Below are 19,090 nucleotides of genomic sequence, written 5' to 3'. Positions count from 1 at the left end.
TCTTGTTTTTTTTTTTTTTTTTTTTTTTTTTTTTTTTTTTTTTTTTTTTTTTTTTTTTTTTTTTTTTTTTATTGTTTTTGTTTTGGATAATATAACCTAATTTCCTTCAAATATGCTCCATTAAGTGCTAACACACAAATGCTACATTTTTGAAAAGAAAGGCCCCAGATTCTGATTTCAACTTAGAAATCATCGAAATGTGAATCTTTGAATAAAGTTTCAAATAAATCATCAAAAGACCGAATGATGACAGCGAAAAGTTGTTGGCAGTAAGATGGATGTTTGATCATTGCTGGTCGTACTTACTTCTAAGTCGGTATCAACAAAATCTTTTGTGGAGCCTTGACCAAGAGCATTTACCACTAGAAAGAGGAGTTTCCATTTGACCTATCTCATCAATGATGTTGTTGAACATTCACATTCATTTGGTTGGTCTTCCAATTGGAATTCTCTCAAAAACCCAACCTGCAATTTTGAAGTCTCCACTATTACGCCAAGGAAAATCACAATAGGTGCATAAGAAAATCACATTTCAAATGAATCATTTTCACAAATTTATTTGGTTGAAGTGAAATTTTGAGCGAAGGAGTTCTTCACATTGAATCTTTTTGGGAAATTCCTCAATCTTCATGCATTTGTGGACAAATGATAATTACTAAGAAATTAAGTCTTTTTGATTGAATTTCACGTAATTGAAGACCACTGATCTTAATAAGAGACAATAATTTACATGGAATTGAAGAAATAGAGATTCAAAGCATATGTATGAACGGTTGATTGTTTCCCTATCACTTCCTTGGTGGAAAGATCTTGCTGAAGTGGGGCTGAAATAAAAGGTTAAACTCTTCTGCATATGAAACTTTGATTAAAACATCATCCAATTGAGTATGAAGATCTAATTCTACCCTACACAAACTTAAATCTTAAGTCTGATTCAATTTTAGAATCATTATTAGAAATGTATTTAGGGGAAGAAGATTCATTGATGACTTTTTCTGATAATACCATTAAAAGATATTGGCTGAGAATTATTCTTTGGGCTTTTACCTTCAATAATACTCTAATGTTCCATAGAAGCCAATAATCTTGAACAAGCCTCCTCATCAATTATAGGAAGATAATGTAGGTATCTAACTCAATCACGTGTGAAAATAACTCAGAAGTAGACACCTAACACGAATGTGAATATTAAACGCTGTAATATTGAGTGTGCTTCAATATTGGTGATAATGTATTTGATAAGAGCAATAATAACAAACCCCAAAAAGAGCAATCAAGAAATAAGAACCCTAAACAAGGTCCTTCGAGTGCGTAGACAAGCTCTCCCCAAAACTTAGCTCACAAAGTGCCTACCTCTCCCACACAAACCCCCAAGACGATTACATATCCTCACTCATTGTGATGTCCCACTTCGGTTGGGGGGAGAACGAAACACCCTTTATAAGGGTGTGGAAACCTTACCCTAGCAGATGCGTTTTAAAGCCTTGAGGGGAAGCCCGAAAGGGAAAGCCCAAAGAGAACAATATTTGCTAGCAGTGGGCTTGGACCATTACAAATGGTATCAGAGCCAGACACCGGACGATGTGCCAGCGAGGAGGCTAGTGTGCCAGTAAGGATGCTGGCCCCAAAGGGGGTGGATTTGGCGGGATCCTACATCGATGGGAGAAAGGAACTTCTCTTTGCACCCATAGCCACATCCAGTAACTCAACTTTATCAAGGATGGTAAACATGAAAGTGAGTCAGCTGCCTTGTTTGACAATCTAAGCTGGTATTATTTCTCAACCATTGCCTATTAACTTTCTAAACCGCTATGATATTCGGGTAGAATCTCGTTCTGTTCAAGCAAAAAAATGTTAAGGGCGTTGATCTGTTCTCGCAATAAATTATGGTCTCAAGAGTTAGTGTCGCCGACATTGCATTGACAACACAATGGACATCAATTCCTGCTCATATTTTTATTTTAACTGTGCCTTTGCCGATAATGTTCCATTGAAAAAGCAATAGATAGACACTGCTATTATGACAAAACTATCTCAGTTCTCGTTTGGGAGGCATCTGTCTCAATTATAAAGGGTAAGGGTAAAAGTAAACTAAGCTTCGGTAATGCGAGGACGGGTAAGAGTCATCATAGCTTATTTTAGTTTTTCGAAGTCCCTCGTCGCTTCTGCCCTCCAGGTAAAGAATCATTTTTTAACAAACGAGTAAAGAGCTTCCACCAAACCATAACCAAGAATAAGCCTGTTATAATTGTCGGTCAACCCTAAGAACCCCCTCATTTTATTTAGATTCTTGGTATTGGCCACTGAATCATTGCTCAAACTTTTCTTCTTCAGCTTCAACACCATTTATAGAGACCCAATGCCCCAAGTATTCCACACAATCCTTAGCAGATTCACGTTTCTTTTTATTTGCATACAATATAGGGTTTTCAAAGTGCAAGGTGCACCTCAAGTCCCTTGATCGCCTCAAGGTGACAAAAAGGTGATGCTAGAGTGAAGCAAGATGAAATGGATAAATAAATTAATAATATATGAGGAGCATAAATTTATATAAATATAGTCACATAAAATGTTAAAGACTTTAAGACTAATACTAATAATCCACTTTTAAAATGAACAAAAAATTGGAGTAAACATCATCAAATGTCTAAACAATTATCCTCATCCCCATCTAAATCTAAGGTATCATCTAGTCCTCCTCCTTGGTCATTCCCCTCCCCTAAGTTCCTGTTCCTTATTCCTCCTCATCATTGTGTCTTCATCACTAACCACCTTTACAGTTGGTTTTTAAACTCTTAAAGTGGTGGCGATCGCAGTTGACTTTCCTATACATCTAGTGTACTTTATGAGTTTTCTAACACCATTAGCACGGGATACAACTCCTCATGTGAGGTCATCATCATAAAAACTAAGTATCAACTTCATCATCATTATGTTCTTCTCTGAGAGTTCCAACCAGCCATTCATTACTCTTTATCAATATGATCTAGAGAAATGGGATCAAGTCGATCCTTTAGATCAAAGCGTTCTTTAAGTGCTTGGTTATATTTTTATATAAACCAAATAATATAAATGCTTTTCGATGTATTTGTTTCACTTCTTCAAATGAATCTACAAAATTATTTGTTGTAGAGAACAGAAAACATGAATAAAAAAGAACTAAAATAACTGATAATTAGATGAAGGCTTTAGAAAACGAACGGGGTAAAGGTTGAATGATGGCAAACAGGGTTAGGGGAGAGAAGGAGAAGAGAGGGAAAAGAGCATTTTGTGAAACATTTTCAGTGTACTTAGGTCCTGGTACAATTTTTAGCAATCTCTAATTCAATGTTTTACTCAACAAAAATTATTTTTGAGTTTACAGTGACATGTGGAATGACATTTGCATTATGTCCATGATGAACAATTGTTTACGAGGATATGGAGTATTTCTTATATATTTATTTAATTTTTGAAGACACTTTTAGAGTGCACCTTGTGTAGTGAAATTCAATAGGATTTTGGGAGCAAAGGAAGAATTCCTGAAACCTTCCCCTTTTCCTTTTTTAGGTTTCAGGTGAACAAGGATTTGTATGATTTTAGTCAGATGGTTCTCTAACATGTGACTTAATAATTATGGTGCTTGGATGAAGCTAATTATTTGATCGTCAGAGCTGTGTCTATTTACGTAGGGAATTTACATTGTGGATAAGATGCTCTCTATTCAATGATAGCATTATGTGCATAGTTGCCTTGTCAACCTGCATAGGCTAGCAACTTGTGTATTAACTACTAATGCTTTATAGGTGGATTTGAGTCTGTATTTCTTCCAATTGATTTCATATGGAAATATGTCAAACTAATTTTTTATTATGTATTTTGTAATTAATGTTTTATTATATGCCAATTCTTTCTAATTTGCTCTTATAGGAGGAGTCACTTGAAGGCAAAGAGAGTAAATAATGATCCTGACATCGCATTGTTAATTGTCTTTGTAGGTCAATAAGCTTGTCGAACTTTACAAAGAAAGTTCTGAGGAGTGGTCTAAGAAGGCAACAGAACTCGAGGGTGTCATAAAAGCCTTGGAGGTTAGCTTCTACATGTCAAATTTTTACACCAAAATTTATGATTTGTTTCCTTACTTTCCCTTTTCCATTTTTTAAAGGAAATAAAACGGTTCATGTTATAAATAGAGATTTCAATATTGTCAATATGATATCAGTTATATATTGGTAAAGTAGAATGATCGATAACAACACAAGCGGGTGGCATTTGTTTAGAATATCAGCGATTTGTCACCATTAACTTGTTGATATTTTGCCAATATTTCTTATTTACCTTTGATGGTCAAGATATCTACAATATTTTACTGATGTTTGTGAATATTTTATTTTATCGATATTTTACCTCTTTATCAAAAAGATGGTCATTTATATTTTACCAATATTGTACCGATATTTGTGATATTTTGATGATATTTGTGATTTTTTGCAACTTTCTTCCCTCCTTACTACCAACATATGCCTTGATTTCTCTCCCTTTTAAAAAGTTCAGCATGAATTTTTGAGTTAGGCCGATAATAATTTTTTTATGCTAAGAAACAAAGAAAAGGGTTTTCACTGATCACAAAAGAAATAGAACCTTCTTTTCAACTTCTCCTTTATTATTGATCGTATATCGATGCTTAGGAATTTTCAAGCTGCCTACGAAAAAGGGATATTAATTTTTGAAACCCTAGTCCTTCTGAAGGGCTTGTGTAAACATTTTTGCATCGTTTAAGTAATTACTCTCCCTTTTGTGATTCAGCTTTTACCTCATGGAAGGGTAAGATTCCTATGAAGGTTTTTTTTTTGGTGGCTAACCACGAACAAATTAACACCTTGGATAGGGTTTTGATGATGGTTCCCAACTTGATGGGCCTGTTGTTTTGCATCTTGTTTAGAAGAGTGGTAGAGGGTATTGAGCACAGTCCTTGAGAGTGACTTCGCTTATTTAATTTGGGGACGATTTTTGTACGACTTCAGTGTTAGCTTGGCTAGGCATAGAAGCTAATATATAGAGATTAGAGGATTCCTGCTCCCAACCTTCTTTTCATGAATTAAGGTTTTTGTGGCAAGCTATGATGTGTCTGATTGTTTGGGGGCTGAGGAGAAAAACAATAAATTTTTTTGAGAGTTTGAAGAGCCTCCATGTGTGGTTTGGTCTTGTATCTTGTGCAATGTGTCTTTGTGGGAATATATGACTAGTCTTTTTGTAACATTTTGCTCGGTCTTGTTTTGTTGGTGGAGGCCTTTTTCTATAGGCTGCCTCCCTTTTGTGGGCTTATGCCTTTTTGTATGCCCCTAATTTTTTTATTTTTCTTAATGAAAGTTCAATTATTAACAAAAAAAAAAAAGAAAAAAAAAGAAAAAGAAAACACATTAACGATTGCCTACAACCTAAAAAAATATCTTACTGTTGTTAAATGATGTATTTGCTTGCTTGTTTAATTCACTACACAATCAAAGTTTTATTCAATTCATGACGTACACAATATTTACTATCTTTTTTGAACGAGAAACAAAAATTTAAATTGATGGAAGAAAACAAGAATAATGCTCAAAAGATATGTTATTTTACTATCAATCTTATATTTATGTATAATGATAATGATATATATGTTTTTTCAAAAAGAAACTTCTCATTGATATAATGAAAATGAACAACTGTTCTAGGGATGCAAACTCTGCAAAAAAGAAAAAAGAAAAAAGAAAAATACGATTAACAAATACAACCTTATAGAGATTTGCCATGAACATAAATAAAAATTTAAAGAACAAAGAGCTTTTTTAATCTTCGTCTGAAAAATTTATATAGCTTGCGAATGAAGGTTGACAGATAGCTACTTCAAACCTTTTAAAGAAAACCATGAATCGACCTCCAACAAACAAAAAACCTGTCATTTTTTTTGAATGCTTTATTAAGATGATATATATGCTTAAAATGATTGTTTAAGATGTCAATTTGTTTTTTATGAATGCTTTATTAGTTCACAAAATTTTAATAGATTTCTGTGATATCTGTGTTTTTGTTTCTGGAATATCCATTGATATTCAATGTCCGTAGATATATCTGTAAATTAGAGTTATCGATATTGACATCAATGTTTTCATCCATGGTTACAGAGTAAGATAATCCCTTTATGAGTGTATAAGTATCTCCCATACAATTCATACTGTTAATCATTATTCTCCAAGTTTTATTTGAACGAAATGGGTTGCTTTTCTTCATTCTTCATAAGAAGCTGTGTACTTATAGTTTTCTTACCTTTTTCACTCCTCGGGAGTTCGTATCCTTTGTCATTATTAGTTTCGTTTCTTTTATCAAAGAAAAGGTTATTACCTTTGTCATTATTAATTTCTGTTTGTATCCTTTTCTTTCTGAATTTGCATCCTTTTTTGCGATTTCTACTAGACACACTTGAACCAAGTTGAGAGTGATTATAAGGAGAAGCTTGTAAAGGAAGAATCTGAAAGAAATCGTTTGGAAGAGGTATGGATTTATTAACTAAGGCTTCTTTTACGTTTATTATTGAAAGCAATAGAGCAGGAATTTGTGCAGTTATTTCCTTTACAATGATCATTCATTGTAACATATATTCTGTTTGCACAGTGCCAGAGGGTTTACTAGTTTCTCTTTCACTCTTCTCTTTGTTTATAAAATTCTTTGTGCAGACGAGAATTTTCAGTTTGATTCTTTGAGATCATACTGGTAAATATTATTTGGAATTCAATGCATTTCAAATTTTTTGTTGACAGACCTTAAGAAATAGTGGATAATTGCGAGGACATAATTTCTGATGCATGCTTGTTTGCTTGATGTTTATGTTCACGGTTCTCTCTTTGTGTTTTGGGACTCTTTTTTCCTTGAAGGATTTTCTATATGAAGTTCTCTTTGGCTCGGCTTTCTGAGGGCAGCCTTTTGTGTTGTGTTGGGTTATTCTGGTTCTTTCCTTCAATTTTCTTTTGTTTTGTTTTCTAGGTGTTCTTTCATTGGATGAGTTTGTCATATGTTTTCTTTTGTCCTTTTTATGTCATGTGTGGTTCTTTTTTTCTCACTTGCAGAGTTTGTATCTTTGGGCATTAGTCTCTTTTTATTTATTCAATGACAAGTCGATTCTAGTTTGAAAAAAGGGGGTTTTGTTGTATTATATTTTGTACAAGAAACAAATTTCTCAATGAAAAGTTACAAAAATGCTACAAAACGAAAAGATATCGATTTTTTCTTTACCATTAATTTTCTGATGTTAGATGTGAGTGCTACCTGTGGTTATGTGCATAAGCTTGAATTTGTAAGCAATTGGATCTTATTCAACACTAATATCTCGTTTTCTAAAAACATAGAGTAGAACAAAAAGTGATTTAATGTTTGGTTAGCTCGAATCCAAAAATTAATTTGAAAAGCAGTGGGTTGGTCTATTTTTTGAAGATAAAACTATGTTTTCAGGCTCCTTAATAGTGAATCCAAAGATATTCAAAACACAAAAAATGAATTTTGTCAACTTCTGAAAATTATTCATGATTTTCTTATTTCCTTAAAACTTGAAAGAAATGTCTCGAAATTAAGGTCAAAATGCCACTACTCTTCTTCATCCACCGGGTCTTGAAGGCCAGTTCATTAAACTGCCACTATTTTTCTTCTCCTTCGATTGATTATCATGTGGAAATGATTTTACACATACAACATCCGGATGTTTTGTCCTTGGGAGTATTGGTGATGATGAGGATCATCTCTTTTCATTCTCTTTTGTGTTTTCATGTGCCACTTGTTTTATGGGGTTGATCACATTGAGGCTTGCCGCTGCTTCGTTTGTTTGTGCTTGTAAATGTTAGTTACTTTTCTTTGTCAATCAAACTTGTGGCCATTATCGATTGTGCTGCTGCCTCTATTACTTTGGTTATATTTTGTGATCTCTATTTCTTATATGGAAATTTCTTTTCATTGTTTCTTATATATTCTGGAAATCTGTTACTATTTTCTTTTTGTTATCAATAATAGGTGGCTGCAGATTTGAAAGTGAAACTGGAAAAGTGTGAAGCAGAGATTGAACTTAGTAGGAAAAAGAACGAACTCACTCTTTGTCCCATCAGCAGCTTTGCTCCAGATGTGTATGTTATACTCCTCAGTCTGTATTAAATGTCGTTTATATTGTTGTTATTAACTTCAATTGTTTTTGCTTTTCAAGAAATAAAAGTTTTCTACTAATATGTGAGACATACTAAAGGTAGTCACAAAGGCTTTCCTTTTTTTTTCTCCCTGATGGACCCAATCCTATCCGCTGCTGCTGCTATCGCTGGAACCTAGTGTCACTGCCATCTGTCTTTATTCATCGTTGTTCGACTGCCATAGACCGGTCACCTTTGTTCATTGTCATTGTCCTTAAGCTTTAGCATTTGTGCTCGTTCACAATCTCATTTTTTGGTTTAGTTGGTGAATGCTTTTCTCTCTTCTCTATGGGTTAGCTTTAGTAGCCATGCATTGTTGCTGCTTTCCTTGTCAACATCGCCTTTTTTTTTTAGTCATTGTTTTCGCCTTCATCCATCAGTTCTATAAACTTTTGATTGGTTGCGGGCCTTAGGATTCTCAGCTTTGATTTTTTGCTTTGTTGAATTTTGGCATTTTCCTCGTATTATGGCTGAAAGTAGTTGATGTGTTGATCATAAGTACTTTAGCATTTGGTTGAAGATGACGTGTTTTTTGTTCAAGATGCGAAGAACAAGTTGATTATTCCTCTTTCATTCACATTTCCACTGGTTGGAAGGCTCACTTGTGTATCTTTTGCTTCCGGTGTCTATGAACTTTCTCAAGAAAATTAGAGATGATGTGGTACAATTGGTTTGTTAAAGTGAAGGTTTATTCTGGTTGGTTCATTTATTGGATTGTTTGGCCATCTTCTGAAGGAAGAAAGCTGGTTCAAATTCCTGTGAGTTTCTTTAATAAAGGTTTGTATATTTTCTGGGAAATGCTAAAAGACTAACTCAAGAGTTAGGATAACAAGGTGCATGTTTTAAAGTATTTAGCTAAATTGTATTTGGACTAAAAAATATCCTTTTGTAATGTGGGATGCGTATTGAAGAACTTGAATGGAAAAAAACTTTGGTTTCTAGTCAACAAGTTCACAAAAGATTCTTTAAGTATTGCTGAAAAATTGCATTCTTCTAATTCTTTTTTGGTTAAACAAGAACCAGAAGTGGAGATATTAAATTTCATCGAGCTAATGGTTTTTCTCACAACAAATAGAAAAAGATTAAAAATGCTTTGGAAAAAGGGTTTCTTTTGGTAGGCTTGGGTGTGCTATTTTGTGGGGTTTTTGAGGTGAGAAAAGTGATGGAATCTTTAGAGATCGAGAGAGGTCTTCGGGTGGTGTTTAATCCCTTATTAGATTCTATGCTTCTCTGTTGGCATCTGTGACATTGTTAGTCTTATTTTACTTGACTGTTGGAGTCCTTTGATGTAGGTTGACTCCCTTTTTTGGGTTTTTTGTATGTCTGTATAATATTTCATTTTTTCTTGATGAAATTTTGTTTATTCATTAAAGAAAAAGTAACCTGAAATGTCATCGAGGCTCCTATTTTGGATTTGTAGAGATTTTTGTAGTCTTTGGGAGGTTGTAGCCTTTTAGCCATCAATGAAAAGTTCTGATTTCTCACTGAAAAAGAAAAAAACTTCACTTCAACACACGGGATGCTTCACTGGGGAGCCATACATGTACAGAAGCTTCACTTCACTTCACTTCACCGTTATTTAAATTAGTGCCTATCTTTTCAATCGTCTCATATTTTGATATTGCAGCTGCATTGGTATGCTGTGTGTCTATCCTATCTTATGTCCTTCATTTGACTATGATTTCTAATTTCAGTGTCATTTTTGGTTTAAAGAAATTGTATGAAAGGTAATCTTTACCAGCTACCATTCAGCGGACTTCTCTTCGTATGTGTAACACTCCAAGTAAAAGAACTCTTTTTAGCCTTACTAAAAATACTTATTAGGAGCAAAGTTCAATATTGAGAATCCTGAGAAGTGGATCTGAAACTCGTTTTGTGAGATAAGGTCTCTAAATTAATTTCAGTTTGGTGATGTATTTATCTGTGGTCTCCTGTGAAACATAAAATCTGTGACTTGTTTAATGTTGCGTGATGGGTTGCATATGGTTCTTAATGGGATTTTATGTAATCTGCCTTTGAGTAATTCTGTATTTCGCTTTTTGTGGTTTGTACTGATGCCAATTTATATTTTCGAATTTTTTGGCATAGTTTGATAAATCCGAAGGAAAGTTGTGATGTGGTTGATGACTATCACAAATTCGAACCCAGGGTACCTGTAGGTGTTTCTGGGACAGCTTTAGCGGCTTCACTTTTGCGTGATGGTTGGAGTGTGAGTACTTCAGTTTTTATTGTTGGTACTTGCTTTTTTTTTACATTTTTAATGTGTGGCTTGTTGATCTATTTGATGTGATTCTATATCTTTATCGATTTATTTCATGTTAAAGTGGAAGTTATTTATTTCTTGCTTACTAGTTGGCCAAAATGTATGCCAAGTACCAAGAGACTGTTGATGCTTTGCGGCATGAGCAGATGGGAAGGAAAGAAGCTGAGGCAGTTCTGCAGAGGGTATGCTTTTGCATGCAATTTATTCAGTTTTTTTTCGTTACTTGTGATTTTTATGCTGCTACAATGTAGATTCATGTGCAGAAGCCTCAAACTTGTGAAGATAAGAAGTTTGTTGGGTAGATCAATGATCCTAAAAGCCCATTTTAATGTTATTCCTATTTTTAAATAATTACCTTCCGTTCAAGATTTGCTTATTGCATCTAGATTTAGGAGTTCCTTGAAAATTTGATCATTTAATTGCATTTCCTTTTATATTTTGTTATCCTAAGAACTTGAAATTATGAATGGTGTGATTATGAAAAGGCCACACTCTGACATATGAGATAACAAAGACCCATTAACAAGTGCATAAGGGGGTAAAAGGAGCCACAATAATGGTAGCATTTGAAAGAGCATTTCTTTACTTTTTCTAAGGAGTTTCACAATAATGGTCATGTTATTTTCGTTTGGAAGGAGAGTTTCATCTGTTTGATTCAGAAAAGATTGGTTGCATCAGTAAAGGACTTCAGGGATGGATCAGTTTGAGGAGATTTTGGAAACTAATTTCGGATGACATTTCACTTTTTTCAAGGAGGTAAAGGATTTATTAGACATGCACTTAACATACCACTCCTTCAAGAATGCAAAAAGCTTGCCATGGAAAAATCTCTTTAGGGCTTTCTTCTGTAGTCAACGGAAAGAAAGAAATCAAAGAGTATTCACATAGATGGCACATGCTTATTATGGTTTTAGATTACCTTATGGTTGAAAAAAAAAAAAAAAAAGACCCAAAACCATAATAAATTATTATTGTCCATTATTCAAGAACTTGGGGAACACAGATTATTTGGAAGTGTTTGGATTTATTTGCTTATTATGGTTACCTTCTCCATTATGGAAGTGTTTGGATTTATTTGCTCCTTTGAATTGGGGAACAGTACTCGAATTTTGTTTTGTTATGATCCTTGGATTGGAGACTTGCCTTTGAAGCCTTGCATTCCTCAATTATTTGCCATCTGTTCATCTTCTAATGGATCCATCTCGGATTTATGGGATAGTCACCATTTATTTTGGAATGTTGTCTTTAGGAGGTTGTTGAAAGATGAAGAAATTATTGCCTTTTTGGGGTATTCTTTTGAATGTTTGGGTTTTATTCAAAAAAGGGGGGAAAAAAAAAAAGAAGAAAGAAACAAACAATGTTCAAGGATGCAAGGGGTATCCTCGAATAAAGGATAAAAGTGGCAAAATTAAATTTTACTAGGTCATATAAGCATTACATGATATTTGAAAGCATATTTATCAAACAGACTACTTGAACGCGTATGAGATGAGCTTTAGAGCTTAATATTGAAACCAACTAGAAGTTGAAGCAAGTTTGCTCAAGAACCGAAACCAAAAACCTTATGTCAGATAGAAAATACGGAATAGATGATGTCAAAAACATTGTGCAGACAAAAGAGAAAAAAAAAGGATAACTGTGATCCTCCATTTCTTGCCAACAAATATCGCAAATGGATGGGGACAATGCATATAAGAAGAGATATGGACGAATGTAAGGATTGAACCAAAAACATACAGGAGGGATCAATCCTCCATACTTCAGCATCATCCCAATCAATACATATTACAAACGTGATAGTTGTAACATAAGCTCCTTGAATTCAGTTTCCTTGAGGTTCCTTTTGGCTAGAATTTTGAAGAACCACAAGCTGTATCCCAGTAGTAAAAAATGAAACCATTTGGGTTGACAATGATGTTCAACAAATGAAGAAACTAATTTTATAAGCAGAGTGACCATGCCCATGCCAGATTGCATTCCAAAAAAAAAAAAAAAAAAAAAAAAAAGAAACGTGTACACACACACACACATAAAAGACCACCAACGCCCAGACCTCCATCAAACAATGATAATGAAATCTCATCCCATTGAACTAATTTATTCTATTTACAACCGTTGTTACCTTCTCACTACCTTCTGCTGTTCTTTCGTGTTTAATAAAAGTTCCGCCTACCTAAATAAAGAACTGCTGGCCTGTTGGAATATTATTTTTTCTGTATGTTTGTCATTAGAAAGTTTGACAGATTTGGCTTATTTATTAATTCGTTTGGTAACAGTGCACTCTGAAAGACGATGATTTGTCTTTCTCAAATGCTAAATACTAACTAATGTTTCTTTATAAATTCTTAAAGGCTTGGCCTTAGTTTAGTTGGGTTGATTATTATTCCCACTTTTGAAAGTTGGAATTTTGTTTTCCTCAGGTGCTATGTGAATTAGAGGATAAAGCAGAAGTCATTTTAGAGGAAAGAGGTACATGTCTAATGGAAATTTTAGTCGTAAACTTGATTCGCTAGCTACCCTTCTATTTCTTGATTCAAACGTTTTATTTCCCCTCTTTCATTATTAATCACACTTTGATCTTCTGTATTTGTTTTTCTTTTAATCTTTGGAAATTGCTTACGTTTTTGCCGTCTATCTTTGTCTGTTTCTTTCTGCAAAAAAAAAAAAAAAAGAAAAAAAAAAGAAAAGAAAACAAAATAATAAGTGTTTGATCTAGCATCTAGTTTGGATATGTGTTCACCTTTCTCTAAGTCCTCGCTGGGAATCTAGGCTAGATATGTTTGCCTTGTCTTGATATTCTGTGATCTGATGTAACATTGTTCATTTTGATTTGCTGATTACTCATCACATTTTTTGCAGCGGAACATGAGGGAATGATCGAGTCATATTCCTTGTTAAACCAAAAATTGCAGCATTCTATTTCTGAACAGGCAATTTTGGAGAAATCTGTTCAAGAATTGAAGGTATGTATGTGTTAGCAGTAACTTGTCCCTGGTATTTTATTTGTTGGATTTATATATTGTTTTGCAGGCTGTTTTGAAGAGACATGAACGTGATTACATGTTAATTCAGAGAGAGAACGTTGACCTTTCAAGACAGGTAATTTAAAATATCATTCTTTTTCTAGCACCTTTTGATTGCACTAAGAGGTTGCTACCTGTTCATGTGTGCGTGTGTATATATATTAGTCATGATATTCCGTTGAAGGTAAGGTTTGTTTGAATAATTTGTGGACTAGTAACCTATGAGCATGGATATAAAATCACAGACATGATGAAATGCCATTTCCTAAACATCTAGGACAAGGACGTGAGAGACACATTTATATAATTACAGAACTTTTCGAATATGTTAGTTGTATACTTGATGAAAATTTAAGTTTATAAGCTTATGCATTTGTATGCAAAAAAGAAGGTTTGATGTATATATTATATTTTGAAATTTATTATTTGTCTTATTTGCTATCTGTGTCAATCAATTTCCTGTCAAGTGGTTGATACTTGTCTAATAATTGTGAAATTGGTATTCACTATCTAACACATATCTATGGTGCTAACATGTGACCTATGACTTCCCAACAAATGTTCAAGTCTCCAATACATGTTGGACATGAATGTGTTACTCGAATTTGTGTGCCCATGCTTCTTAGCTAGTAACAAGTATACATAAATTTTTTATTGGTTGAGTTGGATTAAATTTTTGGGTAGAAAGTTAGAGCCTGTGAATTTTTTTTTGGATGTGCAATAGAATGGATTTCATATATTTGAGAACGTAGGATATATTGATTCTGTTTGGTTTGTGGGAATGGAGGTTTCCAAATGTGTTTCTAATTTTTAGTTATTTACCACCCAAAATATATTCACATTTAAAAATAAATGTATTAGGGTTAATTTACAAGTTTAATAGGAACTTTGATTATTATATCAATTTGGTCTGTCTTCATTAAAAAGTTTAAATTATATATCGAATTTAAATTATGCTCTCATTTTGTTTGTTATTGGAAAATTTATATATAGAGAGATTTGGTGAATCGGGTAGGCAGTTTCTGGGAATAGTTTGTGGGAGAGTTTTGGCCTCTTTAAGTGCTCAGGATGTATACTGTATTTTGTTAAATTGTATTTTGATTTCTTGTTCCCATCAAATTAGCATCATAGTGATTTGATCTTGAAAATCTATTAAAAAAAATAGGAAGATTCTGTCAGAAATGTATGAATTGTTGAAGTAGTGTGGGCAGAAGTGACATTATTCAATATGAAAACATTTGAGGAATTGAGCATAGATATTGGACAGAAGATTGAAGAACATTTGGAGTAGAGGAAAATCAAGCTTACAAGCTTAGCCGGTTTATCTTTCGAGCATGGGCGGGTTTTCATTTCTTCTTCGAAAATTTTAGTATCAAAACAAAAAGCTAATGCATTGTGGGCGAGATGGAAGAAGATAAGAGCAACAATAGATAAAAAGGATTCAATCCAACATTTACTTTTTTTTTTTTTTTTTGTTAATTAAGAGGCTTTTCTGGAATAAGAAGGATAAAATTTTCATGCAAAAGGGGGAAAAAAAAGGAAGACATAGTTCGATTGCATTTGTAAAATTATAGAAGAATGCTCTCTTCTCTCTCCTCGGACTAGTTTAGCATTTCTTTGAATCTTCCAATTTTCATCCAACCTTTTGGAATTTGTTACTTTGTTTTTTATCTGAGTCATGGTGTTAAGTAGCTGTTATGTAGGGAAGAAATTCTTTTCAATTATTGAGTGGGATAATGAACTTCTCAAATTTGAAGAATGTTAGTGCCATTTTTTCATCTCTGCGCACTTTAAGCAACTTCTTTGGATCGAAAAAGCTTTAGTTGATGTAACGTAATATCCTCCGAAAGCTTATTTTTCCAACATGTTGAGCATGGGTTCTCAAATGGATTTCGAACAGTTCTTCTGGAAAGAGGAATAGTTTAGTGGTACCAGTTGGATCTAACATGAGAGATTAGCTTGTTTTGTAGGAAATGATTTTGATGCTTTGGTTAAGTGCTTTAAAATTGAATCGTATCTGAGAGGAGATTTGGAGGCAAAGGTCACCATAAATTGAAGGCAATAGGAAGCACTTGTGAATATATGGAAACTATTCAGAAAGAAGAGCACATTTGTGAGGAAGTTTCCAAATGGTCTAATTGGATGTGATTAAAGGAAATATTCCACATACCTCTGTGTTTTTCGATCTGTTGATTTGAACAAAAGGCCAAGACACACTCTTCTCAGCCTCATGCTTGTTGGGTTAGAAAGGAAAAAGAGTTTATGAATGTTGATTGAAGCTCTACGATTGTTATTACCAGAATGAATGATCATGTTCATTGGAAAAGAATTCAATGGAATCCGAGAAATCCTTTGTGTAGAAATTTCAAATCAATCTCTTAGACCTGAAGATCATTTGTCCTTTGGGGTTGTAAATTCAGTGTTAGTCATTAGGTTTATACTTTCAAATCATTTGGTTTAATGTTAGGTTCCACTGTTCTACTCTAAAATGTTAAGTGAGATGTTTTTTGGGGTGAACAATATTACATATAAATCTTAAGTTGTTACTATTGATTTTCCCTTCTGATGTGCTTGAGAGATATTTGAAGTGGTGGGTTCCATCTGAACCTTCATATTCGTAAATTAAATTGTTGCTGTAGTAGAATCTGAACCTATTAAGATTATATTTGTTTTCGTAGAAAAATGTTTCCTCGGTGTGCTGCAGTGCCATTTATGCACAAGTATTGAGTAACAATATGTACAATTTCTTTTTGATGTTTATTGCTACTATTTGGAAGCAGAACACTTAATACTATATACCATTTATGATTTAGTGCTGCGTGAAGGTTGTTCTTAGTGTTAAGCAGGTCACTAAATACTATTTACTAGTTACCGTTGTTTTAGTGGCATCACTAACCATGCTTAATTCACATTTTTAGGTTACAATTCTTCTAAAGGAATGTCGAGACGTACAACTTCGCTGTGGATCTGCTGGACATGATGTTCTTGAGAATCTTTCAACAGCTACATCCTTTCAAATCAATGTGGAGTCTGATGCCGATAGAGTTATATCTGAATATCTTGTATGCCTGACGCTGAATTATTCTCACCCTGAAAATAATTAATATTAGTGCTGCAAAACTTATTAATATCTTTTCTGGTAAATAATTAAGCAGTTAACCTTCAAGGACATAAATGGATTAGTTGAACAGAATGTCCAGCTGAGAAGCCTCGTACGTAAACTTTCTGTGCAGCTTCAAGATACAGAGCTTGATTTCAAGGTTTGTCACCATTATTTTTTGCCATGATTGCTTTCTTTCTGTGAAATGTTATCACAAGAACTTGAATATTATGGAAAAGCAGGAGAAACTGGAGGCTGAACTGAAAAGTAAAACTCAAGAAGCTGCATCTAGAGTTGAAGCAGTGTTGCAAAAAGTTGAAGAGCAGGGACAGATGATTGAGTCCCTTCATGCCTCCGTGAGTTTATCTTAGATTTCACTTAGTTGGTCCCTTCCTTCTAGTGTGTGGGCATTATTTACTTTTACGTCTTACAAGGGGTTTGGCTAATGGGTTCTTTAGGAAAGATATTTATTTAAATGTTGAAAGTATAAGTTGCCTTAAATTCAGTATGGTTTGAGGCCGCTGTTGATTTGAATTTGATTTTGTGGTTTTGCTCATTGCTTGAGCTGGGATTAGAATAATTTTCTACTACTCCTCCCGTTTCTGGATACTTATTTCTCCTGAATCAAAGATGACAAGAAATTCTCAACAAGCCTATTTTTAGTCATTCATTGTTGTTAAGTTTCTACCAACCGAGCATCTGACATCTTGGTTGAGGGTATATGTCTGAGCCAGTTTAACTATACTTAAGATGGCAGGAAGTTATCAACAATGAAAGTCTAATAATAGGCTGGTTGGTAACTTCTTATCCTTCTCTTTAATTCAGGAGAAATTGAGCAAATAGGGAACCAAGAAGTTAGATGTTCGGATTTGCCGTCTCCAAATGTTGTTGAACTAAAAATGAAATTGTTGTTAACTTTCTTTTCTTTTTCTCTTTTTGGATAAGGAATGCTTCAATTTGATTTTTTTAGTTATTCCTGTTAAATATGTTTACTGAATTTCTATGCTTTTTCCTCATAAAAATAAATCTTTGTAATTTCTGATCAATGTAGGTTGCCATGTACAAAAGGCTGTATGAAGAGGAGCAGAAGCGTAGTTTGCCTCACTCCCACTCTGCTGGAGTTGCTCTAGGTTTGTCTTTATACACTTGTTCTTGCGAATGTCTTTTCTTTTTGTAAAGACAATGTGTTAAGATTTAACGAGTGGCATTCTGCCCAAGTTATCTTTTCCGTTCTCTCCATAATTAAGCTCAGTTACATATTAACGATTCATTGTTGTCAAAGAAAAAAAGGTTCTCTGGCATAAACTTTTTCCAATTCTCTGGCATAAATAGGATCTAACTATTATATTTCCAATAGATTTTTTCATACTAAAGTTTCACATCATTTAGGAATGGTGTGATGCTGGTTCGAATTCTTTCTCAGAATACAGAGAAAAAACCATAGATGTATATCTGCGAAGAAATCAACCTGGTTGAGTTGAATTAATTAGTATTCTGATTGCGAGCTATTTGGGCTGAAAATTTCAAATTTTTGTCGAAGTCAACTGAACACCAACGAAATTGTTTAGGATGATGTTTGGATTGTGTCGCACTAAATTTGGATCAAGTACAAAGTTTGCCTTTTCCTCTCCGTGTCTATCAGTCAAAACAATTAAGAGACCTTGGATAACACCCTTATTTTGTTATTGCATGCTTCTATATCTTGGCTGTTTAGAAGCTTGTGCATGCTAGGGATCTTCTAATTCAATGGTTTTACATTTACAAATTTACCTTATTTGTGCAGCAGATTTTTGTAGGAAGGAACTCAAGTTTGTTTCTGAAGATTCTCAGGTTTGGATGGCAACATAATAAAAAGGTACAAGTGTGTAGTACTCCTTGCTTCTTACCATTTTGTTTTCCACCGTTATTTAGGAAGACACAAAGGCTGCTCTGGACCAGGCTTCTAAACGAGTAAGATCTCTCGAGGAAGAGCTTGAAAAATCTAGGTAATTTGCTTGCTCTTGTTTAATTTTGAAATTACTATCAAGCACAAATAAATTACTACTGCTGAAACGTGTACTCTAATATTATTCTTTCAAGGTGACCACCAAAAAAAGATTTCATGGTTGAGAAGGATGTACTAGCAAAAGTCATTTTGAATTTTTATTTTATACAATGTTGTCTATAGATAAGGGAAGGAGAAAGGAACACATTATTTTCATTTATGTTTTTCCATGGTGTAACGTTTTTCTTTTTAACAAAGAACCAGACTTTTCATTGAAAAGAGACTAGCCACGGAAGCAATAAGAGCTAAACAAGGGGCACATCCAAAAACCGATCCTGGAGAACCTGAAAGATCCAAAAAATGTGGAAAACCTGAAAGGTCTAAAAAATATGAAGGATAACGGAAGAAACACCATCTTTGAACCTAGGGAAGAACAAGTGGCTTCTACCAAACTACTTTCAAAGTAACCCAAAACCGACTTTTCATATTCAGCCGACGTTTGCTTTTGCTGAAAAGAAAACTTAGCATTGGGGGGGG

At 33.9% G+C, this 19,090-nt stretch overlaps 1 protein-coding gene across 4 annotated transcripts in view; it reads left to right on the top strand.

The window, feature by feature from the left end:
• LOC111468397 (nuclear-pore anchor) overlaps positions 1 to 19,090 on the top strand; it is a 42,967-nt gene that overhangs the window by 3,941 nt on the left and 19,936 nt on the right. The window contains exons 7-20 of one of the 4 annotated variants that reach the window (XM_023113606.1): positions 3,978 to 4,067; positions 6,433 to 6,510; positions 8,017 to 8,126; positions 10,272 to 10,392; positions 10,536 to 10,628; positions 12,867 to 12,915; positions 13,306 to 13,409; positions 13,477 to 13,545; positions 16,388 to 16,531; positions 16,625 to 16,729; positions 16,812 to 16,925; positions 17,621 to 17,699; positions 18,356 to 18,399; positions 18,481 to 18,554. In XM_023113606.1, the coding sequence (XP_022969374.1) occupies positions 3,978 to 4,067; positions 6,433 to 6,510; positions 8,017 to 8,126; positions 10,272 to 10,392; positions 10,536 to 10,628; positions 12,867 to 12,915; positions 13,306 to 13,409; positions 13,477 to 13,545; positions 16,388 to 16,531; positions 16,625 to 16,729; positions 16,812 to 16,925; positions 17,621 to 17,699; positions 18,356 to 18,399; positions 18,481 to 18,554 (1,274 nt within the window). Of the gene's footprint in view, positions 1 to 3,977; positions 4,068 to 6,432; positions 6,511 to 8,016; positions 8,127 to 10,271; positions 10,393 to 10,535; positions 10,629 to 12,866; positions 12,916 to 13,305; positions 13,410 to 13,476; positions 13,546 to 16,387; positions 16,532 to 16,621; positions 16,730 to 16,811; positions 16,926 to 17,620; positions 17,700 to 18,352; positions 18,400 to 18,480; positions 18,555 to 19,090 lie in introns of all 4 variants that reach the window. The other 3 variants (XM_023113605.1, XM_023113603.1, XM_023113602.1) reach the window with 3 other exon arrangements.

This window comes from Cucurbita maxima, unplaced genomic scaffold (genome assembly GCF_002738345.1).
Source record: "Cucurbita maxima cultivar Rimu unplaced genomic scaffold, Cmax_1.0 Cma_Scf00036, whole genome shotgun sequence".
Lineage (NCBI taxonomy): Eukaryota > Viridiplantae > Streptophyta > Magnoliopsida > Cucurbitales > Cucurbitaceae > Cucurbita > Cucurbita maxima.
The sequence above is the reverse complement of the archived record's forward strand: the minus strand, read 5'-3'. Positions and strand labels throughout refer to the sequence as shown.